Source organism: Drosophila rhopaloa, unplaced genomic scaffold (assembly GCF_018152115.1).
Source record: "Drosophila rhopaloa isolate 14029-0021.01 unplaced genomic scaffold, ASM1815211v1 contig_2, whole genome shotgun sequence".
NCBI lineage: Eukaryota > Metazoa > Arthropoda > Insecta > Diptera > Drosophilidae > Drosophila > Drosophila rhopaloa.
In genome coordinates, this window is record NW_025335083.1 from 13,972,886 (window position 1) to 14,000,845 (window position 27,960).

The window sequence follows — 27,960 nt, forward strand, 5'->3', positions numbered from 1 at the left end:
TATTCAATACACCGGTACAATATTTTACAGAACTATCATTTTTAACTTTAAAAAATATAATATTTTTATTGAAGTTTATAGAACTGTATAGAAATCAAAAGAGTAAATTTTTCTGAATTATATTATTTTAATAAAATAATACTTAAAATAGTTTCAAATTGGTAAAAAAAAATTTTGGAAACATGAATTCGTTTGCCTGTTAGTGTTATAGTTGGAAAATCGTAATTTTTTGTACCGAAATGTATAAGAACAAATTATGAAATAAAAATACTTCAGTGCATTTATTATTATTATTATTTATTATTATTATTATTCATTAATTTTTCCAATATTCCATTTACAATCCCAGATTATCTGTAGTTAAAAATCAGCAGTTTCTGTTTAATCCACTCCGCGAACATAGCCACATTTGTGTACGTTCCAGGGACATTTTCCTTGCCGCACTCGATGCCCCAGTTCACGATGCCAACCTGCACGTAGGTATTCGAATTGTGACCTCCGATGGGGCAGAACAAGGCTGATCCGCCGTCGCCGATGCAGGCGTCCTGGTTAAGCTCTGCTCCGGCACAAATTAAACTCTTGGGAAGATTATACTCCCAGCCCAGCTCTTCGGTTTGCTTCAAGCGATGCTCACATGTTCTTGTGTTCACCAGGGGTAAGTTGATTTTCTTCAGAATGGCGGAATTGTTTCGATCCGTGAATTTCGTCCTCCCCCAACCGGCAACAATGCAGCCATATTCTTCGAACGAGCTTTTGATGCTAGGCAAGCAGATAGTTGCGATTTGGTACTTCAACTGGAACTTTGATTTCAAAAAGAGAAGGGCCAAGTTGTTGGCCCCGGTGGTAAAATGGAAATCTTCATGAGACACTATCTTCTCCACAAGGCGCTCTTCATACGGGAACGGTTCTCTTTCTGAGTTCATGTCCCATTCCGCTGCCCTGACTACCATTTTCGTGGCGGACGTATCCATTAAGGGGTCAGCTACTGTAAGGACAACTCCAGGGGCAATCAGGGAACCGCCAACCAAGTATTCTCCTTCGTAGAACACAGCCACAACCCAAGGAAATTCAGCAGGCGTCGCTTGGTTCCCGGTGACCTTCCATTGATTATTTGCATTTCTCATCCCGCACTGTTGATCTTGTTTTTTAGGTTGCTTCGTTGTCGAAGTAGCATTCAAAGATCTATCTATCGCATAAACATTCTGTGAATATTAATAAAATACTTATCATTAAATCTTTCGCACAAAATTGATTTGATGACTTACCTCACTGCGTTTTACGCAACAAATTTTACCGGGAAGGCACTTATTCCCGCGGTAATTAAAATTTGGTGCCCGTTGTAAGCACTCCTGCTCAGAAACACATTGATATGTACAGGCATCACCCAAAAGTACGAATCCTAAGAGAAAAGCTCCGAATGACCAAAATCGTCCCATGATTCAAGAAGATTGACTGGCAAATAATTGCGCTGCCTTAATTTATACCTTCAAATCACTTAAGTACAGGCTTATCAGTTAAAAAGAACAATTAAATTAAACTTGCATTATCAGTTGTGGGTCAATGGTTACATCCTGAGATTACGAAAAAGATGACGATACGTAAGCCAAGCAAAAAGCTATCATACATATATATTATTGAAAAAAAAATACAAAAAATAGGCAAAACTATGGTAAGAGGTTAAATTGCAAACGAATCAAAGAACTTTAAAATATCAAATTTTACTTTATCTTAGCAACCTATATAATTAGTATTGAAAGTGTGTAAAAAAAACTATCCTCTTATTTTTAATATATTTTCAAGATAAAACTATCGTCCTTTTTTTAATATATTTTTAAGATAAAACTATCCTACTATTTTTAAGATTAAAACTATCCTACTATTTTTAAGATTAAAACTTAAAAGTAGATTAAAATTAATAGGGTAGTTTTATTTACACATTTTCAATACTAATTAGATTGTTTGCTAAGATAAATTGAAAATGGATATCTTAACCTTTAATAATTATTGTACTATTTTGAACTGTGTATAAGCTATGCGAGAAGAATGGGCAATGCGGATTTAAAATACAAAGTAAACGGCGATTTGTTGTTATTGATTAGAGCGTGCAGACCCAGACAAACATATGAGCTCATCCTTGGCTTCATCTTCTCGGTTTGCAAAAGGCGATTTTCTTCTCTCCCAAGACGACGATGCCCGCAAACTTGATGAGTATTTAAAAGTTTTCCATTGTGTGTTTGATGAATATTTAATTAAGCATAAAAGAAGCGGAGCAAGAATGGGAAAAACTTCCGCAAAGGGTTGCTTCTGTTTCACTGTGTTTTTCTTTCGTTTTTCATTTCCTTTCGCCGAAAACATCCTTTCCCATTTTCCCCAGCATCGTGTGGCGAGCTTAGAGAGTGCAAAAGAATAAAACAAAATCAATTAACGCTTCCCTGTTCCGTTTTTTTGCTTTTAGCTGGTTGTTATTTTCGAATACTCTTTCTATAAGGAAATAATATTTTTTGGCGAGCAATAAGTTCAACATTTTTTTTTCATTCAAAAATAATGCTTATGAAGTAAAAAAATAATATGCTATACAAATGTAATAGTGAAAATAAAACCAGTCTATTTTTTTTTATACAAAAAACATTTATGAATCGACAAAGCTTAAGATGCCTTTTAAAAATAAATAGACAAATATTAGATATAAGTTTAAAATTAAAACGTAACATATTTGAAGTAAAATAAATTTCTGTTTATTTTCTACCCATTTGTATGTTTGACCTTTTTCTCAGTTTTTTATAAAAAACATTAATAAATCAAGTAAGCTGACTTGCAAAAACATTTAAAATCTCGATTTACCATTAACATTAGAGTACCCAACATTCATGTATCAGCAATTTCAAGGTGCTCTTTGTCTGTTTACATAATATTTATTATAAGTATTTTACAAGTTGTAAGCAAAAGGCCAGGCTCAAAAGAGCAGCGAAAATAATTAAATAGTAAAGAAGGCAGCCCGCCAAAGAAGCCCTCGACCCCCACCCGAAAATCCAGCCCACTCAACCCTTTGTGCCAAACACATTTCTTTTTTTCGAAAGTCGGGGGCCCGAAGAAGCCCACAAATAGCCAAAAGCTAGCGAGTGTTGATGGCAGCCCAACGAAATCCCTCCACATTTTATATATATATGCATATTCCTTCTTATATTAATTTGTTGTTCTTTTTTTTTCGATTTTTTGCGGGCGTTGGGAAAATTAATTAAAAGATAAATGAATGAACGAACGTTGGGATAATGAGCCCCTAAGCTGATTTTGCGCTTAAAAGTATGCAATGGGAAAAAATTGTCGAGCTGCCCGAGCATGGCATTCAATAACAATTTCCACCCCATTGCCACGCCCACCATTGCTATACAGGTATTTCGCCCCCACCGCTCCACAGCAACAAAGAAAGCAAGAACTTGCAATTTTTTTGTCGCATTTTTTTGTTGTTTATATTTTATTTTCGTTTAATATCGACAAAGCGCCAACGGAAAAGAAATCAGAGGGGCGTGGTGAAGCAGTAAAAAGAGCAACAGAGAAAAATGGTAAAATTTTCTTTAACGTAACAAAATATTTTTATAAAATAATCAAGTTTTCCTTTTGCTCTGTTTTGTTTGCTGCAAATTATTTTTAGCTTGGTGGAAAGCGGACGAGGAAGCTGTAGAGCGTTTTATGTGTTCGGGTGTAAATTAAAATCATCCGCATTGCGCTTTTTTATAATAAGCGAATGGTGGATGGTGGAAACTCAATATTGAAAGATAGAAATAAAAATTAATTAATAATGGCAAAATATTTCAATGGTAAGCTCACAAAAGGACAGCAAGAATCGATGATTAAAGAAAACCATTTTGTTGGGTAAGGGAAACCCAAAAGAAATTCGTAAAATGATATTCTCCTCAAATTTTCTTTTGACTCTCTTTTGGAAAAGGTTCATATTTTGATGCAAGCAAATTGGCATTTACCTTAATAGTTAAAAATTAATACATTTTTTAGTAATTAATGGTTATTTCTTTATAGAGGGATTTCCAACTTTTGTATTTCATCTTACAGTTTTTACAGTTCGACCCGTTTTTTAGAATTTCTTTTTTTTAGCTTAAAATTAAATCTTAAACTTAAACTAGTAAACTAGTAAACTGGTAAACTTTACTTAGTAATTTTTTAAGCTCAAGATACGGTTTCAATTACGAATTTGCTTTGTCACAAGCCATGACCTTATCCCAGAGAGACTGAAAGTCAAATTTATTGAAAAGCAACCCCCTAACCGCAAAACATTTTAACTCCCATTCAACGCCAAGTGCTTAACTATATGAATATCTCCCCTTCTTTGAAGAACAAACGAAGACAAGGACAAGAAGAGGGAACACTATCAAAAGTCAATTACAATGCAATTATTGTTTGCCCCTGCCAGTGGAAAAACAGAAAACATTTTCAAAAGCCATTGAAAACTTTAATTGAAAATATCAAATTATTTTCGAGTTAGCGTCAGCATAAAAAAGTCGAAAAACTCGTCTTGAGTTCGATGAGGTTTTAAGGAAAACCTGGGATATACATAACCAAAGATAGACTTGTGTGTATATAAACCATTAATTACGTAGCCAGATTGCAGTGTTCGGGGGAAAGAAAGTTGCCGCAGAGTCAAGAGTCAGGCTAAATTGTAATGAGTTGGCATTTTGTGAAACTCCCTGAGACACAGGCGAACCCCACTGAAATATCTCGTTGTAAAGTAGCTGAAATGACATTAAAAAGGCAAAACCAAGCAGAAAGGATATACACATCCTTATGGACACTAACCAGCCAGAAGAAGGGCACACACACATGGGGTTTAGCCCGAGTTGGGGATAATTCTTCTTCAACCCTCTGCCCATCGTTTCATAGTTTACAATCTTATTATCTTTGCTTGGCATCTCAAGGCCCACACACACACACACATTTTCCTAAGGCAATTAAAAATCTTCACACTGTCGTCGATGTCCTTTTCCTGCTTTTCCTCAGTTTTTGTCTGTTTTGTTATCCCCTTGGCCCAACTTGATTTTGTTTATTAAACATATTTTGCATAAAATTCACTTTATTTGCAGTTTATTTCGTAAGAAAATTATAAGGCTCTTCACTATCCCCCTTTTCGTGTGACACGCTTGATAGTTTTTCCTCTGGGGGAGAATTGTGTTTTAGTGGAGGGATAGTGTACCTTATTCTTTGATTATGTTTGATCACGTTTTGTTGGAAAGTTTATTTGCTGGTAAGAGGGGATTGTTTGCCTTGTATTTTAGTAGTTTGAGGTGCATTTTTAAGACTCGATGAGATATAGTTCGACGATTTTGGTCATGGGTGCACTTTGGGGATTAAAGAAACATCGGTCTTAAATGGATATCTTTCAAGCAATCGTTTTTTATTTGAAGTCTATAATGTTTTATGTTTAATGTTTTAACTATTATAAAATTAAGACAATTGTAAACATCAATTCAGAAGTATTTTTTAATATTTACTGCATACTTTTTCTTGAAGCTTGTCTAAGCAGAAGCTATATTTTTTTAAGCAAATTAACTCCAAAATATTTATCTCCGTAATCCCATCACCCCCGTTCATCAAATATTCCCTTTTTGGCCACCCCGCACCAACATTTCACGCTATTCTTATCTAACACATTCACTTCAACATATTCCTCCAGCACCCCGAATGCAGTCACACATGAAAATCCCATAAAAATTGACAATAATAAGCCACATATCATCATTTCACTCTCCACACATATGCACAGACGTACGTTCCACTCGATAAGAATTCAGCAAGGCCTGCAAATCAACCAGAAATCGAAGGCTACTCCGCAGACACTGCCACCCTTCCGAAACCAAAAGCCGAATGATGAAGAAAATCCCATAAAAAACAGTTCAATGATATAGAAAAATAGATAAAGCTAAATTTGCAAAAATAACAACAAAGGGACTCGAGAAATGACAGGGGAAATGGCAAATGGAAAACGCGTGGCAGCGAATCAACTTTAAACTAAGCCGCACAAGGCACTTGAGAATCTAAAAAAAGAATCGAAGGGCACTCTGATCTCCGTGGTGTTGTCAAGTGAATAATGGGACAAATCCGCAGAGTAAATATGACACGTTGCAAAATGGCATTCGATGATAAAAAAAAGGAATCTCAGGGTTCACAACCACACTCGAAAACATGAACAGAAAATTGGCATAAAAAGGTAATGTACAGACTATATTTTTCAGATATAACATTTCGTAATTGTTTGTTTCTTGTAAAATGTTTTTCCAAATTTTGAATACATCATTAAAAAAAATATGTTTCATCTAGTCAAAAATTATGGTCTTAATATTTAAAATATAAGGCGAAAAGAAAATAAAACCATTATAAGCAACAAGAGATTCCTTCTTTTTTGTTAGTACAAAACAAAAAAAGGCAACCCATAAAAATTGTCAAAAAAATCTTAATATAATAAGTTAAAAATAGCATCGTAAATCATTTTTAAAAACTTTTTATATCAAAATTGAACACAAAAAATCCTCCTTTTTGTGAGTGCACTCACTCATAAAAGCCCCACATCTAGAAGGTTGATGTCCCTGACAGACGCACATCCTTCGGGAAAGGTGTTTTGACAGGGCGTCAGGGCAAGTAAGAAGTGCAGACACAACAACAGGAATAACAACAACCAGAAGCAGTGGCAACAAGGGGTTAATATTTACGCCGCACCCTTACCGTAGCATATCAATAAAAAGATTGCTCCGCTGGGCATACGAAATGTTTGTTTGATAAGACAGTGTGGAGAAGTCTGTGCACTGAACGAATTTACAACAACGAAAAAGAGAGTATTGCTTTTGAAACATTGTTTTCCTTAAGTCAATTATATTAATATTTAAAATATATAAGATTTACCTTTTTTTAAGTTACAACTTTGACTGTGCTAAATTTTAAGACTCACAGCATTTGGTTGGTGCCTTCTAAGAATTTTTTTAAGTGTTGTACATTTTTTCGGGGGGCAGTTTTTTTCCCCACTGAACTTAATACAAATATTACGCCTTTTTATGCTGAAAGCAGAAAGTGCAAGCCAAATGCGGCATAAACATTACTTTTGGAAAAAAGGGTTAGCGTCACCCACAATTTTTTCACTCCCCCCAAGAAGTTATGACTTTGTGTCATTGAATCTTTATGTGTGCATTCGATATGCATTAAAATTCAATAATCATAAAAATAACACACTGAATAAGGGAAAATCCAGCCCCCGACTGGACGACTCCCCCCAATTAACCCTTGAATGTAAGAAAAGGAAATTGTTTGCCTCTGTCTCTCTGTGGCAATATGAACGTCACATAAATCTTGGCAACACTACTACTAAGTCGCTATTAAGTAAAATTGACCACATATTTTATCTCATATGCGCACGCAACGAACGTAGACCAAAAAGGGGAAGGGTCAGGGTTTATCGGGGAGTTGGGCAGTGGGCAGTGCTGGTAGCCAAAACAATAGGCAAGTAAATTAAACCAAAGCTCCAAGAAATCACAAATTAAATACTTTTAGGAAAAAAAAACAAAAGAGAATTTTGGTGTGGAGCAACAATAACACACTATACTTAATAATATTAAAGGACACAACTTTAATTTTGTTATTGAAATATTTAAGGTATTGTAAATATGTTTATAAATATGTATTGTTTATAGCAATCAAAGTTTTGTTAAATATTTTTTGCTTTAAATAAGTTCTGATCAACGCTTTAGTTTAGCAGGGAACAATATGTCGATCATGTACAAAGACAAGTGCGCGACGAAGTACTATTTTCTTTGCCAATCAGGGGAAGAAAATTAATAAAAGTAAATATCCAAAATTAAAATGGAAAAATATTAAACTGTATTATCTTTAAGGGAATGTAGGTACACGGAAAGTCGAGGAAATTATTAAAATAGTTTAGTTATTAAATTTGTTTATTATTTCAAACAAAGGCATTTAACAATTTTAAAATTCCCTCCAAAAGAAAAAGGGACTGCCCACAAATGATTAAGATTTTTTCTCGAATCTGGCAGCTCTATGGTATTTTTTAGTATTATCCAAAAATACCAATAGCTATTAATAAAACATATCGATAGGGCGCTTAAACTTACGGGACATTTTTATTTGCAACAATTTCGTAGACCCTTTGTATTTCTTGCATTTTCAAAATAGATTTTAAAAAAATATTATTTTAAGCAAAAAAACACTGCTTTTCTACCATTTATTTATCTATCAAGCTTTCACTAAAAAACGTAGGACTCTGGTAGTCATTTTAACTGGCAAACTTATTTCGATTAACAAATCTTTAATCTAAATGTGTATTTAAATATATAATTTTTGGTTCGCGCCGTTTTAATCCTAGAGATGGAAAATTTGTTCACGAGGAAGGTTGCTTATCGATAGTCACGACCGCAGCAAAGAGCCCATTGTTTTATCGCGAGTACGCCGCATTCAGTGACGTGTACTCTTTTTTTTAGCAAAATAAAAGCCGCATCGCATCTGTTCTGTACACTTAGTTTAGTTAAAGAAGACAAGCCGCGTTGATTAAGAAATTCGTCAGATAAACCCAGGGCGCCAGAGACACGTAAGCTGCTAAAAGAGAAACAACAACAACAAAGATGAGGCAACTTGGTAAGTTCTATAGCTGAAAATTGTTAATAATAAATTATGTTAATATTACCTATTTCAACGCCCCCACAGCGAGCATATTGTTGCTGGCTTTTGTTGTGGCCAAGGCTAATGCCTTTTATTCGCCCACCGATGGCGTTGTGGAGCTGACGCCCTCGAATTTCGACCGAGAGGTACTGAAAGACGACGCCATCTGGATTGTGGAGTTCTATGCCCCGTGGTGTGGCCATTGCCAAAGTCTAGTTCCCGAGTACAAAAAGTTGGCCAAGGCTCTCAAAGGAGTCGTCAAAGTGGGTTCCGTAAATGCCGATGCGGATAGCACGTTAAGTGGCCAGTTTGGTGTACGTGGCTTTCCCACTATCAAGATCTTTGGAGCCAACAAGAAGTCTCCCACGGATTACAGTGGTCAAAGGACGGCGAAGGCCATTGCTGAGGCGGCTCTCGCGGAGGTCAAGAAGAAGGTGCAGGGTGTCCTGGGCGGCGGTGGATCCTCCGGAGGCTCCAGCAGCTCATCTGGCGATGAGGTCATCGAACTCACCGAAGACAACTTTGACAAACTGGTCCTAAACTCCGACGACATCTGGCTGGTGGAGTTCTTTGCCCCCTGGTGTGGTCACTGCAAGAATCTGGCACCAGAATGGGCCAAGGCCGCCAAGGAACTGAAGGGCAAGGTCAAGTTGGGCGCCCTGGATGCCACCGCCCATCAGAGCAAGGCCGCCGAATACAATGTCCGCGGTTATCCCACCATTAAGTTCTTCCCTGCCGGTTCAAAGCGCGCTAGCGATGCACAGGAGTACGATGGCGGACGCACAGCCTCTGATATTGTGTCCTGGGCCGGGGATAAGCATGTTGCCAATGTGCCAGCACCAGAACTTTTCGAGATTACCAACGAGTCCACTTTTGACACTGCTTGCGAGGGCAAACCGCTGTGCGTGGTCTCTGTGCTGCCACATATCCTGGACTGCGATGCCAAGTGCCGTAACAAGTTCTTGGACACACTCCGCACGCTGGGCGATAAGTTCAAACAGAAACAGTGGGGATGGGCCTGGGCTGAAGGTGGCCAGCAATTGGCTTTGGAGGAGTCCCTCGAAGTGGGCGGTTTCGGCTATCCCGCCATGGCTGTGGTCAACTTCAAGAAGATGAAATTCTCCGTGCTCAAAGGTTCCTTCTCGAAAGACGGCATCAATGAGTTCCTGCGCGACATCTCCTACGGTCGTGGACACACGGCACCAGTTCGCGGAGCCAAAAAACCGGCGATTGTTTCCGTGTCGGCATGGGATGGAAAAGATGGAGAACTGCCCACCGAGGAGGACATCGATCTAAGCGACATCGATCTGGATAAGGATGAGCTGTAAGGCTGTAAGAATGGGAGACCAAGACTGTGCGGCCCAAGCTCAAAATTCTACTTATTAAACTTTTGCATTCTGAATGATATTCATTAGTCAGCCAACGTATCTAAATATAAATAATTCATAGTTATCTATTAGCTTTTTCTACCATCCTCACATAGATCTAAACAAATTGAAACCAGCGAACATATGAACTATGTACCATAAAATGAATAAACTGTGCAACCAATTGTGTGAATTGTGGGCGTGTGTTAATCGCTTTCACGAAAAAGCGCGAGTAGTTGTTAATTGCTCAAATGCAATATTAAAATAGGCAATTCGGGATATATTTCATAATGTATACCATTTTGTTATGCATTTTAACATTTCTATATCAAATATTCATTATACATTTTGCATACTTTTCGAGATTTAAAATGACGCATCACTTTAATGTCTTTATTTTCTCAAAATTTTATAGTAATTCGAATGACTCATAAAAATTATTTTTTTTGTTTAAATTTTCAGTTCCTATTTATATTCCCAAAGTCTGGTTTATTTTAATGCTCATGATGAATACATAATTAACTTCATTCTACAAATCAACAGGTTGATTCAAAATTTACATATAAACCATTTCATATTAATATGTATTTTCTTTTCACCAGTGGTTACGGTAAAATCTTTTATTTTTTGTAAAAAATCGCATAAAAATGTCCAAAAAAGATTTGTATAGATAAAATTTGATAGGCTTAACTCTAGGTAACGTCTAAAAACGTATTTTGACACATTGTATAGAAGGATACTTATTTTCGTCTAAATGCACAAATTGAAAATTGCTTAAATGTATTCGTGGTGGCAGATTGGCGCTTATTCTATGATTGGCATGATATATTTATTAAGTACTTGGTTTCGACTTAAGTACAACCTGTGTGTTTGTAGGGACGGGGGATCGGCAAATTCGCGGCATCACAAAGAGTACGTCTGTTAATTCGATTCTGCATGCAAATTAGGCCGCAAGAGGGTTTACATATAAAAAGATTGCCAAATTCCTTGAGATTTCGAAAAAAACAAACGGGCAACGTGACTCAATTGCCACACTTTGGTTTTGTCCAAAAAAAGAAAACGAAGACAAAGCGGTGTGTAAACGGCTAAAACTACCTGCATAAAAAGAAATAAAAAGGGCCAAAGATGCACGAGGGACAGGGTAAAAAGGGTCGGAGGACAGGCCAAACTTGTTGAGTCTGGGATTAAGAGAAACAACAGATAAAGAAACGGTCGGGGATGCGTAGGAAACCCAATTTACAATTATGAATGATTAATTTCCTTTCCAGCGAACTCCTCAATTGGTTATTTTTATATGTAATACTATAGTCCTAAGTGCAAAAGACAGGAAATATTAAGGTATAAATTATAGAATTTGAGGAATTTTTGAATGAAATGTTTAAAATTTTAAACACATATTAGCAATATAATGGGTAAACTTCTTGTGGTATAAGTATATGCAAAGAGATTGTAACTGTTTGAATCAAGTTTCCTGTGTAAATTAGTTAAATAAATCAAAATTTTCGAGAGATATTTCTTGTCGGTTTCGCTCAGGACTTAAATCTGAATCATACTTATGGATTTTCGTTTCTGGCTGCCATTGAAGTCTTTTTCGAGTTACTAAATAGAAGTTAAACTAAACCACGATCCTTCGGATGGTTAGACCTTAAATCAGGCCAACTGATGGTGGTGTTTCTGGTCGGGATAATTCTCTATGGACTGAATGGAGCGCGAAGTGGCGGCGGTAATAGTCGAGGATACGTCCATAAACCGATATTTCTTCTCATCCCGGCACAGTAAGGGGTAGCAAATGATACCGTAGTAAAATATCAGGCAAAGAACGATAACGGTGAAGATAATGGCGATGATGCCGAAGGTGGAGATTCCAGGCTGACTGTCCAGATATTCCTTGGGCGTCTGGGGTGGCGCGATCGTGGTCGTCGTGGTGGTTGTCTTGTAACCCTTTCCATAACTCCGCGCAGCACTCGCACTAAAAACCAGGCAACTGGCGCCTGTAATAACGAGATTGGTTGGATTTGTAAATCTCTGCTCGCGATTTCCCCATTTTTCTCTTATTTCCCCCACTCACCTAAAAACAGCACACACAGCAGGTACGCACTGTGAGACATTTTTGTATATTATTTCGAATTTAAGATAAAGCACGAACACGGAGCGAAATACGTTCGCTTGCCTTTCTTTCTTTTTAGCCACAAGAACGGGACGCAGACGCAGAACAGATCGCACAAAGCAACAAGACAAAAACCTTTCGCTCTGGCGTAGGTGGTTAGGGATGGCACAACGCGGTGTATCGATAGTTGCGATGGGTAAAAGCCGCAACATATTAAGAGGCAGCCAAAGCCAACAAAAACTGTTACACAAAAAAATTAATATATTAGATAATTCTTACATAACATATTAGTTTTTTCTTTTGTCTTTAATTTCAATATATAAATCTATTCCCAAAATTAATAATTCCATAATAATATTTCGTTTATTTACAGTGTACATTACAAAATGATTTTTATTTTTGTTTTGGAATTTAAATCAATTGTTTTATTGCTTAAGCTTGAGTTATATTTAACAGGCTTGTACTTATTAACCCGTTATCAACCCTCTTAACACAACCAATCCACGACTCACTCACGCACACCTTTAGCAATATAAGTCATCGGTAGCCACCAGTGTTATCGATAACTCGACGAAAAATTGGTTGACGAGCGTGTGGCTCAGTTCGTGTACACTTTATTTTCAATTGGTGAAAATTGTTATAAAACTAACGAGAAAATATGTGAAAATAGGAAAAAGCCCAATCCAACGCTCGAACTGTGTGTGCACAATCGATTTGGTGACGCCCACAACGCGAAAAGCAACTAAAAAGCATAAAAATAACAAAGGCGTTAGCGAAGGGACGACGGGCGAAGTCAAATAGACGCTTCACCGATGGTTCCAATGCAGTTGTGTACATTTAGCCATTGCAACTAATTAATTTGACGCAAGTAAATGCAAGTATGAAATAAAAAAGGCCAACGCAAAGCAAAAGTACAGTGAAAATTGGTCGATTGTCGGCGCACGAAGACGAACACGAATAAGAAGAAGCGAACGAAACAAACGAGAAAGAGAAACGAAACGGCAATTTCGCTGTATGTGTGAGAGTGCGCGCGCGTCAGTGTGTGTGTAGGGTGGAATATAAACAAAAAATTAACAATACAAAAATCAAGAACAATTGCTCTACTTGGCGAAAAGTAAAATGTCACATTTGCCACTGGATGCACGGGCCATTCTACAGTATCTAAATGATTTGGGCTATAGGAATATATCAGCCGAGCAACTCCGTGAATTTTTGAAAGGTAAGCAATCCGTACAAGTGTGATTGTGTGTGTGTTTTTTTGGTTTGTTGTTTTTTATGCTCAATGTTTCTTGGTTGCGGCTTTTCGGCTGAATTTCAAACGATTCGTCACAATTTTTATTTATTTTTTCCCCCACAACGAACGTTCATGCCAAACGCAGGCGAGAGAAAGAGCAGCGGCACAGCCAGAAATACGGTGCAATGGAAAAACAGAAAAAATAAAAACGAGTATTACTCGGAAATTGTGAATAACACACTCGTACAAATGTATATACACATGGCACAGTGGTTGCAGCAGCAACAAAAGCCATTCGGACCACAAATTTAGAAACAATCGAGTATAGACCGGCAACGACGGAAAACGACATTTCCAAAACGCATGTACTATGGAATATATTATTTGCTAAACACATGGCTTTTATGGGGCCCACTGTACAGTGTTTTTGAGTTTTGCTTGTTGTCATAGTTGTTGTTGCTGCCCTGGGCTAGCTTTTATACATGTGTGTGTGTTTGTGTATTTTGGCCTCCACCGCATTGTCAGCTTCATCCGTAACTTCACATAAATTTTTCCACAAACATACACATACAGCTGCGGGAAAAATAGTAGGTAGTCATTCTTGATCATTTTGAGTTGTAAACGTATTAACAAACAACATTTTAATTAGTTGATGAACTTTTATTTTTTGTTAATTAATAGCAAAGATAAAACTTTAAAATCATATTTTAATATTGTGCCAATATGAAAATATTTATTTTAAATATCAGCGTTATTACCTTTACTCCAACTGTATGCTCTTTTGTGTGTGTTTGTCTGTTGCCTACCTTTTTCCCTGTCTCCTCTCCCTTACTCTCTTTTGCGTTTTTTTCGTGTTATTTTTCGCTTACGCCTTGTGTGCTCGTCCTCTTTTTCTTATTTTCTTTTGTTGTTGTTGCTGCTGCCGCATGAGGGTTGCCACTAGGTTCTCTCGCATTTTACTTTGCGCCAACGCTTCGAGCTGTAATGGCGAATAAAAAGTCGGAGACAGCAAAAGTGCCAGCGCAGCGTGCTGATGTGCTCGTTTTTCAGGTTATATTAACGCCCGTCGGTATACATTGGAAGTTGGGCAGATAATTTATTTACGATTGGGTGAGTGCTGTGCGCGGGGGGACTGGCAAGGTTGCCGGACTAAGTGCAAATCTGAGTTTAATATCGGTCATCGGCCGTTATGCCTTTGCCAGCTCATTCGCATTGTTTTTGGTAGACGTAAAAAAATCAAAACAAAAAATATGAATGCGATAAACAACAAATTGCGCAAAGGGAGCGAAGATATTTAAATTATATTTTAATAACAAAAATTTGTAAATGACGAAATGTAAAAAAAAACTTTATGGTCTTTAATTTTTTTTTCTAATTTATGTCAAAACTAAAGCGTTTTTACTTGTGGACAAATACTTTCAAAAAGTCAATATGTGGTTTTACAAAAAAATAAAATGTAGGGAAACAAATATTCCTATAAAATTGTTCACAGTTTTTTCAGATAGAATGTTGATTACACTACAAGATTAAAATTAGTGGTTTACAATGTACTCGGAAACAACTGTATATTATTTTGTTTAATCCCTTGCACGTTTTTATCGGGTCTGTTTGTACCATCAAATTAGAGGTTTACAATGAACTCGGAAACAACTGAATATTTTTTGTTTAATCCCTTGCACGTTTTTATCGGGTCTGTTTGTACCATTCCCAAAAAGAGATTATAAATAAAACTGGTTTTTAATCCAATGCAGCGACTTGGTTAAATGTATCAAATGTGTCATCACTAGTTTTTCGTCGACTTGGCAACACCTGGCCCACCTGGCAACCCTCTGTCATAGCACAGCTGCTGCTTCTTCTTCTTCCACCCGCTTGGGTTGTGTTTCTGTGGTCCCATTTTAGTTTGGAATTAAAATAAATTAACCCACACTCGTCATTTGATGGGCTTTTAGGCTATACATACCGAAATGCATTCGAATGCAGTTATTGATTTGATTTGTGTGTATCCAAATCCAAAATTGCATAACACACGACGCCCACAAGGAGCGCCAAGAAGAAGACCAAGGAGTAGGATTTCCAGGCAGTGATTTATTTGTTTTTTAGTTGATTTTTTCGTGGCAAATAAGTTTTAAATGCGGTTGGTGCTGGTTCTTTAACTACAGTTGAACCTCAATTAGCTCAAATAACATTTGATAATCAAACTTTACAAGATTAAACTGGTATAGTTCGACCCACTAGAATTGGAGGGAAAAATAATATGGCGTTAAATTATTTTCATTCTTCATTGTTTTTTAAATAAATATATATATATATACTTAGTGCAAAAATACTAATCAAGAATTCACAGTAACAAACAAGCTTTGATATCCCTAAAAATTTTATTTTTTAAATCTAGGTTTTAATAGCATAAATATTTTTAAATATTACAATAATCAAAACAACCCAAAATTGCACAGACATTAAAGCCCCCATAATGTTTGCCAAAAAAAATACTTTTTGTGATAAATAATTTGGATTTATCTCTTGAAACCCACATTTTAAATCAAGTTTCGTTTCGTGCCAATGTTATTAAACAATGTTCGAAGTGCACCAAATAAATATCAAACATATATCAGTTTATCTGTTACTTAAATCCTCTCTTAAGTTTTATAAAATTAAATTATTTCCAATTTGGTTTTGAAGTTCGACTGTAGGCTAATCTTTTATGATAACTTGTAATTAATGGCGTTTTCTCCACTCTCTTTTTCTCTCAATTCTGGGTCCTTTGACTGCAGCTAATTTGCGCCAGAAGGTATGCAACCGCAGTCGGACAAACAAAGCGCCAGCAGACTTGCAACAACAACTAGCCACACAACAGCAGCAACTTCCGCAGCAGCAGGCACAGGCACTCCTCCAAAAGTAAAGGTCATCAAGAGCAAACGCCCTCTGTGCCACTTTAAGTTCTATCTGGACATTTGCGATCATCAGCTAGCGAAACGCATTGAGTCCGATATCAAAGCTTTGGGCGGTCATCTCGAGTTCTTTTTGAGCGACAGTATCACACACTTTATCACCGATAAGCCAGAAGCTAGCAGTGGAACACCCGGAACACCAGGCACACCCAGCACACCCACCAATCACTATCATCAGGATGATGGTTCGGCAAGGAAACCGAATCAAAGGCAATCGAGAGCGGATGCTATACTGAGCCGCGTGCGAAGGAGCACGGTTGGGGCAAACAGCAGCAATAGCACGCCTACAACATCCTTAAAGCGAAGCTATACCGTCTGGCAGACAGATTACGCCCAACGCTTCTTTAAGCGCATTCAGACCGAGCTTAAGCAATACCTCGAGGGTAAGAAGGAAGGCGGAGCAGCAGGAGCCTCAGCTAGCCCCCATCACATTCAGCTAAAAAAGCAGTATGTGAAGATTGAATCCGTCAAGCGTAATTATAGACCTTACTACCATCTCATCAAGCAGCCAGACGACTGGCCAAAGATCGATTTAAGCAGCGAAGACTGCGCCTTTCGACTACTAGCGAAGTCGAAGACCAAGGAGAAGGAACAGAGCATGACCCGCAAGTCTTTGGGATCTCGCACATCCCAGAAAGAGAAACCAGTAGCAGGTGAAGAGAAGCCACCCCAGCATCCAGCTTTGCAGCAGCTAAAAAAACAGTCAGCAATCCCGAATAGTCCGCGATCCACTTGTCGCGAGCCCAAGGATTCGAGTGAGAAACAAGGTGGAGTGTGTGAGATCTGCAAATTGGAGTACGATATCCTGAATATCCATTTGCAGAGCAAGGATCACGAACTGTTTGCCAAGAATTCGGAGAATTTTCTGGCTCTAGATACACTAATTCGTAGTTCAGCGAATGTGAATCGGTTCCTGGAAGAGGAGCCCGAAGAGAGTGAACTGGACATGGATGTGGATGAATCGTTGAGTAATGAGGAGCTGCAGAGTCCCCGTCAGAGGCCATCGCCTGCATTGCGCGAAAAATCTAAGAGAATAACCAAGGGAAAACATTCATCGGAGAAGTTTCAAGCTTCAGCAGTTGCCTCACCCCAAACGCCTTCTACTGGTGGTAAAAAGGTTTTGGGAAATCTGCCCGGTAGTCTTTCAGAGCTCCAGCGCCAGGAGCATCCAACAACAGCTGCGGCAACGCCCACAACGAATTCGGGTCGTAGAAAAACTCAGAACTCTGGGCTATCACCGCCAATAAGAGCCATGTTGCCACCTTCTTCGCTTTATAAAGTAGTGGAAACAAGGGAAGAATGTGCAACGCCTCCCCGAGGGCGAGGAAGACCGCCAAGCCAAGTGGACTCTCCATCTTTGATTGTTAAGTTCCAAAAGATCCGGCAAACGGAGTTGCAACGGCTCAATGGGGAGGCGGAGAACTTTATGTTCCCTAGAACAGCAGTAACAACCACGAGGAGCAGCAGTGATTTGCCCACAGATGTGGACCGGCAAACCACCTCAGATGTGAGGGGCAGATACAGCATATCCTCCGCCAGCCTTGACACCAGCACCAGCGAAGCAGAGGCAAAGGAATCTTCAGGATTACCCACGTCTAGCATACGTAAGCGAGCTCAGGCGGTGGGTAGGCGGAGAAAAGTAGGAGGAGCACCTCAGGAGGTACTCCAACGCCAATTGTCCACCGGGAGTAGCAGCAGCAATAGCAACCAGCAGCGCTTTCCGAGCGCCCCCATCCAGCCAGAAGAAGAGCCTCAACCGCAGTCACAGCCGCAGCTAAAGATGAAAATAAAGCAGGAGCAAGTGGTGGCCACCAGGAAAAGCAGTCGCACAGCCACGGCCATTGTGACAGCGGCCACTGCTAGCAGTCATCAGCAGCAGCAACTAAGGCAGACCACCAGCCGGAAAATGGCCAATAAACTGGAGGATCGGATGGGGGAATCAGTAAAGCCCAAGATTAAAGTAAAGAAGGAAGTTATCGAAGTAGAGGAAGAGTTGGAGGATCTGGAAGACCTAGTGGATGATGATTTAGACGAGGAGTTGGTCAGCAGCTTATCGTCTGGCAGCGACGAGGATTACATAGCAGCCAGTCAGCGAAGAGCCACAGCAACCAATCGCAAATCTACAGATACTCGAGAACAGAGAGCAGCTAGGCGGCTTTCCAGATTAACCATAAATCGTAGTGCCGGAGAGCTGGAGTTAGCCGAAACTAAGTCCTCGCCGTCACGAAAAAGTCGTGGAAAGAGCCAGAAACCGTCGAGTCCCTCAAAAAACAAGGTCAAACAACTTAAGGTGGTACCACCAGTGATGGATTTGTTCTTCGATTGTAGCAAAAGTGAAAGGCTTCAAGAAATGCAGTATACTTTTGAATCGCTTCCAAGTGGGGAGCTTTGGAACCGGGTGTTCCTGCGACAGGATGCGGGTGAAGAGAACTACTACACATACTACGGTAGCACTAACTATAGGAAACTGCCCTATGAAATGGGTCCCATACCCATGGCCAGAACATTGCCAGCACACAGTTGTGCTATGTGCCGCGAGGTAAGCGATGGAAAGCAGGAAAAAAAGGAGCAGCTAAAGCAGGAGGATTCAAAGCCAGTTCCCAAAAAGGAAGTTAAGAAGGAGGAGGAACCTCAATCATCATCATCCGCAACCTACAAGAACAAGAAGCTGCATCTACTTCAGCGGTATCAGCAGGAACAAGAACAACTTCAGCAGCTAGAGGGGAATTCCCTAGCCACTGCCATAGCCAAATGTGATAGCAAGGCCAGCACCCCAGAACTGCTGGAAAGGGAGTTTGCGTCGGGTTCGTTGGCAGACCGAGTGCAGTTGATAGAGAGAGTGAGGAGCACCTCCAGTTCCAGTTGCAGCAACAGCCAGCGGAGTGGGATAACCTGCAGGAATAAACAACTGGCGCGGATTGCCGAGTTGCCGCCACGGAAATCTCCGAGAGAACATGCTTCTACACTGGCTTTAGTCAGTTGCATTATAAGGCAGCGTCAAGACTCTCAAAGCAAAACGAACTCTGAAGCGGAAGAGCCACCTCCCCCTGTGGTTGTCCCAAAGCTGAAAACCCCTGTGAAACAGGAATCCATAGCACCTTCATCGCCGCGAACTACTCGTTCCCAAGCTGCCACTCCTGTCGAGGAACTTAGATTCGCCACAGAGATAAGCGAGACGGTCAAGAGGATGAGGCGTGGTCAGAACAAATACGATCATTCCCCGCCAGCACCAGCCCCAAATCCCCCGCCAGAAACTTCATCACCAGCTAGAAGTCGTCGCCTGACGCCTGCCGCACAAAATCTGGGTCAGACTTACTCACGACGTTTGCAGTTCTCAACCAGGGAATCCTCTGCGAGTGCCCTGTTGGGCAAGCGCAGTAGAAGGGCAAACAAATCGGTCGCTGGTACAGTGCGTCCCAATCCTCAGCAAGCTTCCGGAATGGGTGTCTTTCGAGGAGTTCGCAAATTGCCCAGCAAGAAGGGTCTGCTTGAATACGAAATGGAACCGTGTGCTTTTAAAGCTCTGGATCAAGCCGGCCAATATTGTAATCCAGGTTTCGTTGCCTGGCAGTTGGATAAATATCTAGAGCTAGCTGGCAAAGAGTATGATCTGGAAGATGACGAACTGCCAAGTGAGAAGGAGACTGAAATAAGAGAACAAAGGCTTGCCAATAGTCCTCAGACTCCTCCACCCACTGATTGCTTCACCAGCGAATTCGACCTGTGCGATTTGATCCTGGGGAGCGCAGGGAGTGGAGATGACGAAGAAGATTTGGCCAGAGGAAACCGACCGGGCTTCAGTCGACGGATCAACAACCTCAATCTATATGCCAGCTATTATAGAAAGAAAAAGAGCCTAAAATCCAATCGCACGGGTTGGCCAAAAGCTCAAAGAAGGCGCAACGCAGGTGGATTGGGTGGTAGTCGATCCCTGCCAGATGACCGAATTAATTTTCAAAAAATTGGTCTTGCCGAGCTTCATCCGATTAAGCAAGAACCTATGGAAACTGAGGAGGAGCAGACCACTACAACAACCACGACTACATCTGCTACGAGGGAAAAACTGCTGAGCAAAGAAGATGAAGATGATGAAGGTGGCGGGAATACGGGTAAAGGAGATGGCGATGAATCGCCGGACGATGATAAACAGAATTCCCGAGAAGATGCCGTGATGACTCCGCCAGCCACCGATGTTGATGAACAGGTTGAGCAGGAGGCGGATGAAATGGAAAGTCTGCCCGAGGAAGATGAAACTATGGCGGATTCTGTGGATCAGCAGCAGGATGATGAGGCTGAGATCGAAGCAACCGATGCGGATGTCGAAGAGGAGGAAGAAGAAGAAGAGGAGGAGGAGGATGAGGATGTCTTTGAAGATGCGTACGAAGAGCAGGATATGGGCAAGAAGAAAGACGAGGCGCCGGAAAAACGATCACGAATACCCTCCATATCCGTCACCACGCCATCTGAAGAGCACTCTACGCCGGGCAAGAAACTTCTGCTTACTTTGCACAATGGCCAGAGACTGCAGGCAACCTCCACACCAAGTTCCGGGCAGGTCCAACAGCAGCAGAGGAGGACTCCCCAGCTAAACGGTAGCCTTGGCAGCTGCATTTCGCCCAGTGAAAAACTGGGTGATAATTCGGACATCTTCACCGTTTCCTCTGATGGACTGGATACCGATCTGGATCTGAGTAATACCCAGGCGGGCGATTCCCATGATCATTGCACACACCAGACGACGCCGAAGCGCAAGTTCGACATCTCCAAGTATGCGCCACCCAATAATGGCAAAGCGGCGAGCAGTTGCGCCGCCGAGGCGGCCACGGCTGCCGTGAAATCTCTGGCCATCTCGCAGTTCCTGAAGAAGGAGGTGCGTGTCACCTGCCGGCGGCTGAGGGCGCCATTCCGACGCTTTCGATACCGCCGCTGAGCACCTATTGTCATCATTATCATCATCCAGATCAAGATGTGCATCATTCAGCATCAATCACGTTTAGCTTTTAGTGTGTACAGCGACGATGAGTAATAAGTTTCAGTTTTTAGGTATTTTTAGGCCACAAATCCCTCCAAAACCACAAAAAGCGATTCGGTCATCTTTTTAAATTTATTTACCGATTAAATTTGGCGAAATACGCATTGAATGAATAACTATTTGTTCGTTTGAAACTGCCAAAATTGTTCAAAGCAAAATGTATAAAATTGTTTTCGAAGGATTCCTTCCATTTGATCAAAAATTTATTCCGACAAATTTAATCGGTTTGGAAATTAGGAAGATCCAAACACATCCATCAACTAAATGTAGCATAATTTAAACTCGCACACAAACCACACACGAAAATACGTACATAAGTCTTACTTTAATCTTAGTTTAGCTCAAATTCCCTTACCCTCAAAAACTCCTCATCAAAAATTTCGGACTATTCCAAAATCTCTCATTTTCAATATAGCTTTTAAGTAGTCAAGATTCCATTTATCGTTTTTGTTTTTAACTGTGGAAATCACCTATTAAACTGTTTTCATTTTCTTAGCCATGTACTATTATCAAGTCAACGCTCAAGCAAAGTAAAGAAAGAAAAAAGTAAACTATGTAACGGAGATAAATTAAATTTAAACAAAAAACCAAAAGCAAATGTAAAAAAATATTAAAACAAAGAGTAAATTAAATTAAATATTCAATTAAACATCACAGTTTTATTTTATTGAACGCATATCGAAAGGGATGAAATAATGAAGGTTACTAAATTGATAGATGCATTTTAGTGGATTTGGATAGTTGTATTTTCATTTTATTTTAATGATGAGTTCCCTGTACTTTTTTTGTACTTAGTCGTCAAAAAATGTTGATGGGAACTTTAATTTGTTCTTTTAAAGGATGAATGATTTTAAAATATTTTCGAAGTTAAATTTAGTATCTGTAAATAATGCTTAAATAAATATTGAACGGAAGTTAAATACGTACTTATCAATCAAGTAATTTTACTGATCCATTATCGATTTTTAGTTTTGAAGCAAAAACTAGATCGGGTGGCAATATTTCAATACTACCATTTCAGCTAGTCGATTTTATATATTCCTCAAGATGAAAGTCATACCAAATTTAGATTATGCAATTCTTATCCGGAAACATACATTCTGCACCAATCACATGCCAATGACCAACCACCATCCCCATTTCCCTGCTAATGGCCTCTTCTTTGATCCGATTCCCATTCCCATTCCAATTTAGACTTGCGGAAGCTTATCAAATATGAGGAACGTCTGGCGGAGAACGCAAAGGAGGGAAATTTCAGGGGCCTGCATAAACGCGGCACCGTCAGCTCGCGTGCCAAATTAAGTGGAGAAAAGGATAAGGAGAACGCCGCCCCTTTATGTCCATGTTCATCTGCCAAGGAGAATGAGTCCAAGACTGACCAGGATGACGACCAGCAGCAGCGTTCAGGTGGCGGTGCTGGTTTTGCGGACTTAGCTCGCCTTTTCAAAGAGAAACTTCTGTTGGAGGCATCCGTGCCTCCGCCGGCGACTAAGGCTTTACTTCCCGAACAATCTCAGTCTAACGGAAAAAGACGCAGTCGCAGTAAGACTCGCCAGGAAAAGGAACCCCCAGTGTCCAGTGGCGAATCGGAAGGTAATGACCGTCCGATTCAGCGCCGTCGTCGCAGCAAATCGCATCCGCGCAGTGCCGGTAATAAGTCGCATAAAATCATTTATATAGTTATTATGACAGCTTTCTTCTCGTTATCAGTTCGCCGCCGTGGCAAATCCAGACATTGCGATCCAGTGGCATTGTTTCAGTACTACCAGAAGGAATGGGCCCATTTCCGCAGCCAAATCCCCGGCGAAAATGCACACATGCGCCACAAGCTAATGGATCTAAAGAAGTAAAGATATATTACCGATGCAGCTATTACTTACTCAATCCCGTACTTCGACCGATTCCGCTGTTTGCAGTCATTATTCACATTTATAAATCATTATTAAAAAACTTCAAAAGTCGAATAAAATAGAAATTCTAATTTGGTTCTTTACCCAATAATTTTTATGAGAAATTTTTGAAAAGCATTAACTGCTTCAAAACTAAGCATTAATCTTACTCTTTTTTTTAATCTATCAACGAAATTACCCTCAGTTTTTAGGTTACCTGTCAAAATTGTATTTAAAAATTGTAAATATTCACCTTGGCTTGGACAAGTTAAAATTTTTGCCGAGATAGCCATTTTGAAAGACTTTTGAAAATGTTGGAGCGGCGTCGTAGATCCCAGTTAAGACTGGAACCCCTTGTTCCTATTCGAACAGGGACTACCACGATGCGAAGGACTCGTCGAGTGTGCGTTAATATCGAAGCGAATGGCTCCGGGCCTCTTAGATCTCGAAGAAGACGAAGAAGGGAACTACTTAATCCATACTTTATGACCTATCCTCCGATTTATGACCCAATGCAACTGGGACATCAATGGGGCTTTGATTTCTGCCCTAATGAATTGCCCAACAGTTATGGGAGTTTATTTGATTCGTCTAACCGCTTAATTGCGGGAGATCAATATGAATATGATTCGGCTGGATTTCTTCCGCCGAAAGAAACGAACAATACTGTTCATGACCTTAAAGATATTTTGATGGGGTTGGATAGTCATTTGCAAGCGGAAAAGGTCAATCTGTTGGGGCATGATCAGGAAAGGCAAAATTCCAGTGAAAACCATGAAGACCAGAATCCAAATGCCCAGGGATGCCAGCTCACAGTACTAACCGATATAATTTGTGGAACTATTGACAGGTTAAACAACTATTTAGACAATCAGTCCAAGCAACAGGAATTGCCCTCTGCTCTAAATCAAATAAACCCGTGGAGAGGAAGAGCGCCACCTGTCCAGGTCTTTCAGCTACCTGTGCAACCGCTAATTCTACAATCTATGCCTCCCTATCCATCTTGTGATTATTATCCACCATGTGATTCCTGTTTCCAAAAAAAGTCCCATCTTCAACGCTTGCCTTGGTTAAAGGAGAGAAAACGTAAACGTCCATCTAAACCCGCTGCCTATATACATCTGCAAAATCAGGGAAGCAGTACTAATGATTTGGAAATATCGCCAAAGATCTTAGAGGCCTCAAATTCGCCAGAGAGAAGCAGGAAGTTCTCAGTTTCCATGGAATCCCCCAGTCAAAACATGAAGGATGCTGGCACAACCATGTGGTGTTCTATGGAATGTTGTAGGGAATGTTGCGAATCGGTCAGAGGTCAGGATAACTATCCTGCTATGCAGAAAACTCCTCCAGAGGCTTTAGCGTTTCCATTTTCACGTATACGAACTGATGTGTTTCCGCCCCCGTGTATCAAGGCTCCACCACCAAGTATTATATCAGAGGACGAACTGAACGATTCCGAAAAGATTTATCATCCGAGGGGTGAACCCGTTTACCTGCTTGGCTCTCCTCAAACATCTAGTTATAGCTCCAGCTGCGATTATCGTCACGAAGGTGGGAATTTGACATACTCCTATATAGAAGAGGAGGAGGAGGAGGAGCATATGGATGGGGATGACTGGTATCAAAGCGCTAGCGATAAATTAGCTCAGTTAGAAGTGGAGCAGGACTACTTCAAGCAAATGAATAAGCAAAGCGAAATGACCACTGAATATCAAACACTTCAAACTGATATGGAGAGCATCAGTGAAAATAGTTTCATTAACGTAATAGCCACTACCGATGAGGCACTTAGCACCACGGAACTAAATACGCAAAATACCCGAGAACCAATGAAAATTGAAAGGATTTGCAAGAAGTCCTCTTTAAAACAGCGAGACAGGCTTATAAATGGGAGCCAAAAGGGAAATAAAGTAAAGTTTGAAAAAATGCAACACACGGAAGGTGTACAAGCTCAGCCAGAAATTAGAACCATTGGGACCGATCCGATGGGAAAAGAGTCCTTTACCACAGTTCCCAAGGTAAAAATCCACGCTCCCAATGAATCTGTAAAAAATCAGGAGCTTTTAAAGCCTAGAACCAGGAATAATCAGAAACGCTCCGTTAGGCGTTCAAACTGAACGAACAACAACAAATGACTTAAGACAAATTGCCTTAAAGCAATCTTGTATTGCCTAATCAAATTTAAAATTTGAAATTATTTTTCTACACTTTTAGGCTTTCTCACATACATAGCAAAGGGCGGGGTCTCGGATTAAGACATTGGGGTGATGACAACTAGATTATATTATGTTTTGTGACGAGCCTGCGCCAGAGCCGGAGAAGATCATCTGTCGCTGCAAAAACTGTGTACTTCGCCACTCGGATATCCTTCCCTGGCCAGAGCCCCTGGGAGTAATGGCTGAACAGGACGGCAATAAAGATGGTACTGCAAGTCGTCGAATGTCCACCCGTACAGTTCTGTCGGTGGATAGCGAGTACCCCACTCGAGATGGCGATGATAAGCAGAACAAAGATTATACTCCAAATCGTTATGACGCAACTGCCCCTGGCTCTCCTGTTCGGGAAATTATCCATGAGGGATATACTCCAAATCTCAGAGGGGCCAATAGTACTGAACGATTCGGAGACAATACGCCAATGCGGGTTCCAACTCAGGCTCCAGCTCAACCTACTATTCTGCTGATTGTGGTCAAGTAAGTAATGAGTATCTCTAATTTTTGGTCAATTGAGAAATAAATAATTTTTAGCAAGAACGATCCACCACCGTTTCCAGACAGAGGGTATCCGGGCGCAGGAGCAGGCCGGGGATATCACGGTCAAGGACCGGTACCTAGGGGTTTTCCAGGTCAGGGCCGATGTCCACCAAAGTAAGATTAAAATAATTTCAAACTTAATATTCTGGATTATGAAGTTTATTTCTTAATATTTCTAGCTATTATCCACCACCTCCGTCAGGACCTTCAACCAGACCAAGACCAAGACCAAACTACGGCCAAGAGCATTTTCGCTGGTGAGTCATCAGATTAATATTTTTGAGGATATTATAATGTTTTTAAATGTCTGCTTAAAAATATTTAAATACAATTTTGAACTCTTTTTCCCCACAGTGACAACCGGCGATTCAGGTGTGTATAAGATCTATATATTAGATTTGTCCACAAGTATTAATTAAGTCCTCATTATTTACAGCGACGACTACCGGAATAATCGATTTGGGTAGAGTAGCGTATTTAATATTCTTAATAAAAACAACTATAATTTATTTTTGTATGCCATATGTAGATACTACGATGACTGGAGGAGACAGCCAAGAAGGTAATGCGTTTCTCTGCTATGCTAAAATATTTTGATTAAATCTTGAACCAAACCTAATTTTAGATACTCCAACAATGTCTACGCCGACCAACCACGTATTTATCGCCATCCAGAAGCGCGACGCGATTGTCGGTGCCCCAATGTGGAGAAGTCTCAACCGGGAAGTCCGCCAAATAAGATGGATACTGATTATCCCAACGACGATTTCCTTCAAACATTCGGTAATAAAGCAAACAAAAATCGTCTCGTAGGAAGTGGAAACGGAAAGGGCCACTCATGTCATTGTAAGGGATCCGATTCAATGAGACCTCCCAGAAATGAACCAGAAAACGAAAGAGATGAAGAAATGGGAACACCACATAACACAATGGAAAACTTTTTGGAAATGGAAAGCCCGGAGGAGATGCAGGAAGTCATTGTTACCGATGCCAAAAACAAGGCCTACAAATGCATACAGGTCAGGGATAAAATATTGTTAGTTAACCTTATTTAATCGAGGCTTATCCCGAGAACAGGTACCCATTTGCATATCAACAGGAGAAACGAACACCTGTCGCTGTTGCAGATGTGCTCAGGAATCTCCGGATGCTGACGAAGAGGAGTTTGATGACGAGGAGGCTGAGTGTATCTGCAATCCACAGGGCAAATGCACCTGTGTTCCCGGCCAAATGTTCCAGGATGACTTTGGCTGCGAGTGTGATCTTACCAATTTGGAGCGTACTCTGCGGGATCTCATACCCAATGCCGATTGTATTTGCTATTTGAAGAAGAAACGCCGCAAACGACGCAAGAAATGGGCTCCTAAAGTCTACTACGATCGCTTTGCAAATCCTCCGTTTGTTCTCAATCCGAAACCCAGATGTTTAGAATACGGCCGCAGTCCTTATTGCAATCCTTGCTATAATCCTTGCTGCTGTGCACCTCTTGCAAAGAGCTGCTACACCTGTGACTATGGATGTGGAGGGTGTTGTAGGTGTTAGAAACGGATTTCTACTATAACATCTTATCTCTCCGACATATTTAAGATATTCAAATCCTCATTATTTTGTCAGCTTATGCCAGAAAACTTCTTAAAATTAGTTTTCTGACGTTCTCTGACAATTTTTGAGGATCTCATATGAAACAAAACAATTTTTTTTAAGGGGACTATAATGAGATCATTCTATACAGAAAAATAAATTAAATTAAAGCAAAAAGATCTTCTAATGGTTGATATAAATAATTTGTAATATATTTTAACATTTAAGGAACGTGTGTGATAAATGGGCTATTGCTAAACATCTCAGAATTCTAGAAGATGCACAGATACTTATTTTGGGTGCGTTTCCAAACATGTGTGAAAGTCTATGAGTTCATGTTTTTCGGAAACCCAAAAATAAAGTGAATAGTAACATATTTTTA

At 40.1% G+C, this 27,960-nt stretch overlaps 7 protein-coding genes across 7 annotated transcripts; 5 read left to right on the top strand and 2 right to left on the bottom strand.

Moving 5' to 3' along the window:
* Positions 1-350: 350 nt before the first annotated feature.
* On the bottom strand, positions 351-1,124 carry LOC108046016 (phenoloxidase-activating factor 2-like). Its single transcript, XM_017125569.2, has one exon. It carries the CDS (start codon positions 1,122-1,124, stop codon positions 351-353), a length of 774 nt encoding a protein of 257 aa, XP_016981058.2.
* A 7,303-nt stretch (positions 1,125-8,427) lies between these two features.
* On the top strand, positions 8,428-10,227 carry LOC108046041 (protein disulfide-isomerase A6 homolog). Its single transcript, XM_017125591.2, has 2 exons — positions 8,428-8,643; positions 8,713-10,227. Exons 1-2 carry the CDS (start codon positions 8,631-8,633, stop codon positions 9,993-9,995), a joined length of 1,296 nt encoding a protein of 431 aa, XP_016981080.2. The 5' UTR covers positions 8,428-8,630; the 3' UTR covers positions 9,996-10,227.
* A 384-nt stretch (positions 10,228-10,611) lies between these two features.
* Positions 10,612-12,298, bottom strand: LOC108046042. Its single transcript, XM_017125592.2, has 2 exons — positions 12,103-12,298; positions 10,612-12,025 (listed from the first exon to the last, which is right to left on the bottom strand). The coding sequence occupies exons 1-2, from the start codon at positions 12,140-12,142 to the stop codon at positions 11,685-11,687; spliced, it is 381 nt and encodes a 126-aa protein (XP_016981081.1). The 5' UTR covers positions 12,143-12,298; the 3' UTR covers positions 10,612-11,684.
* Positions 12,299-12,686: 388 nt separating this feature from the next.
* On the top strand, positions 12,687-23,348 carry LOC108046035. Its single transcript, XM_017125584.2, has 3 exons — positions 12,687-13,360; positions 22,550-23,005; positions 23,066-23,348. Exons 1-3 carry the CDS (start codon positions 13,261-13,263, stop codon positions 23,203-23,205), a joined length of 696 nt encoding a protein of 231 aa, XP_016981073.1. The 5' UTR covers positions 12,687-13,260; the 3' UTR covers positions 23,206-23,348.
* Positions 15,217-22,275, top strand: LOC108046032 (protein chiffon). The gene is made up of 2 exons (XM_044460495.1): positions 15,217-15,509; positions 16,147-22,275. Exon 2 carries the CDS (start codon positions 16,166-16,168, stop codon positions 21,251-21,253), a length of 5,088 nt encoding a protein of 1,695 aa, XP_044316430.1. The 5' UTR covers positions 15,217-15,509; positions 16,147-16,165; the 3' UTR covers positions 21,254-22,275.
* Positions 23,349-23,427: 79 nt separating the features above from the next.
* On the top strand, positions 23,428-25,526 carry LOC108046033. Its single transcript, XM_017125581.2, has 2 exons — positions 23,428-25,262; positions 25,459-25,526. Exons 1-2 carry the CDS (start codon positions 23,556-23,558, stop codon positions 25,474-25,476), a joined length of 1,725 nt encoding a protein of 574 aa, XP_016981070.2. The 5' UTR covers positions 23,428-23,555; the 3' UTR covers positions 25,477-25,526.
* Positions 25,412-27,778, top strand: LOC108046034 (uncharacterized protein CG42266). Its single transcript, XM_017125583.2, has 8 exons — positions 25,412-25,937; positions 25,992-26,111; positions 26,177-26,254; positions 26,352-26,369; positions 26,434-26,460; positions 26,527-26,559; positions 26,623-27,016; positions 27,075-27,778. Exons 1-8 carry the CDS (start codon positions 25,531-25,533, stop codon positions 27,537-27,539), a joined length of 1,542 nt encoding a protein of 513 aa, XP_016981072.2. The 5' UTR covers positions 25,412-25,530; the 3' UTR covers positions 27,540-27,778.
* Positions 27,779-27,960: the final 182 nt, after the last annotated feature.

Bases quoted from the DNA above. Each gene is read 5' to 3' on its own strand.
- LOC108046016 (XM_017125569.2), bottom strand. From the start codon at position 1,124: ATGAGAAATGCAAATAATCAATGGAAGGTCACCGGGAACCAAGCGACG.
- LOC108046042 (XM_017125592.2), bottom strand. From the start codon at position 12,142: ATGTCTCACAGTGCGTACCTGCTGTGTGTGCTGTTTTTAG. The intron at 12,026-12,102 runs GTGAGTGGGGGA...TCGTTATTACAG, and splicing joins GCTGTGTGTGCTGTTTTTAG to GCGCCAGTTGCCTGGTTTTT.
- LOC108046035 (XM_017125584.2), top strand. From the start codon at position 13,261: ATGTCACATTTGCCACTGGATGCACGGGCCATTCTACAGTATCTAAAT. The intron at 13,361-22,549 runs GTAAGCAATCCG...ATTCCAATTTAG, and splicing joins ACTCCGTGAATTTTTGAAAG to ACTTGCGGAAGCTTATCAAA. The intron at 23,006-23,065 runs GTAATAAGTCGC...TCTCGTTATCAG, and splicing joins ATCGCATCCGCGCAGTGCCG to TTCGCCGCCGTGGCAAATCC.
- LOC108046032 (XM_044460495.1), top strand. From the start codon at position 16,166: ATGCAACCGCAGTCGGACAAACAAAGCGCCAGCAGACTTGCAACAACA.
- LOC108046033 (XM_017125581.2), top strand. From the start codon at position 23,556: ATGTTGGAGCGGCGTCGTAGATCCCAGTTAAGACTGGAACCCCTTGTT.
- LOC108046034 (XM_017125583.2), top strand. From the start codon at position 25,531: ATGTTTTGTGACGAGCCTGCGCCAGAGCCGGAGAAGATCATCTGTCGC. The intron at 26,461-26,526 runs GTAGAGTAGCGT...TGCCATATGTAG, and splicing joins TACCGGAATAATCGATTTGG to ATACTACGATGACTGGAGGA. The intron at 26,560-26,622 runs GTAATGCGTTTC...ACCTAATTTTAG, and splicing joins TGGAGGAGACAGCCAAGAAG to ATACTCCAACAATGTCTACG.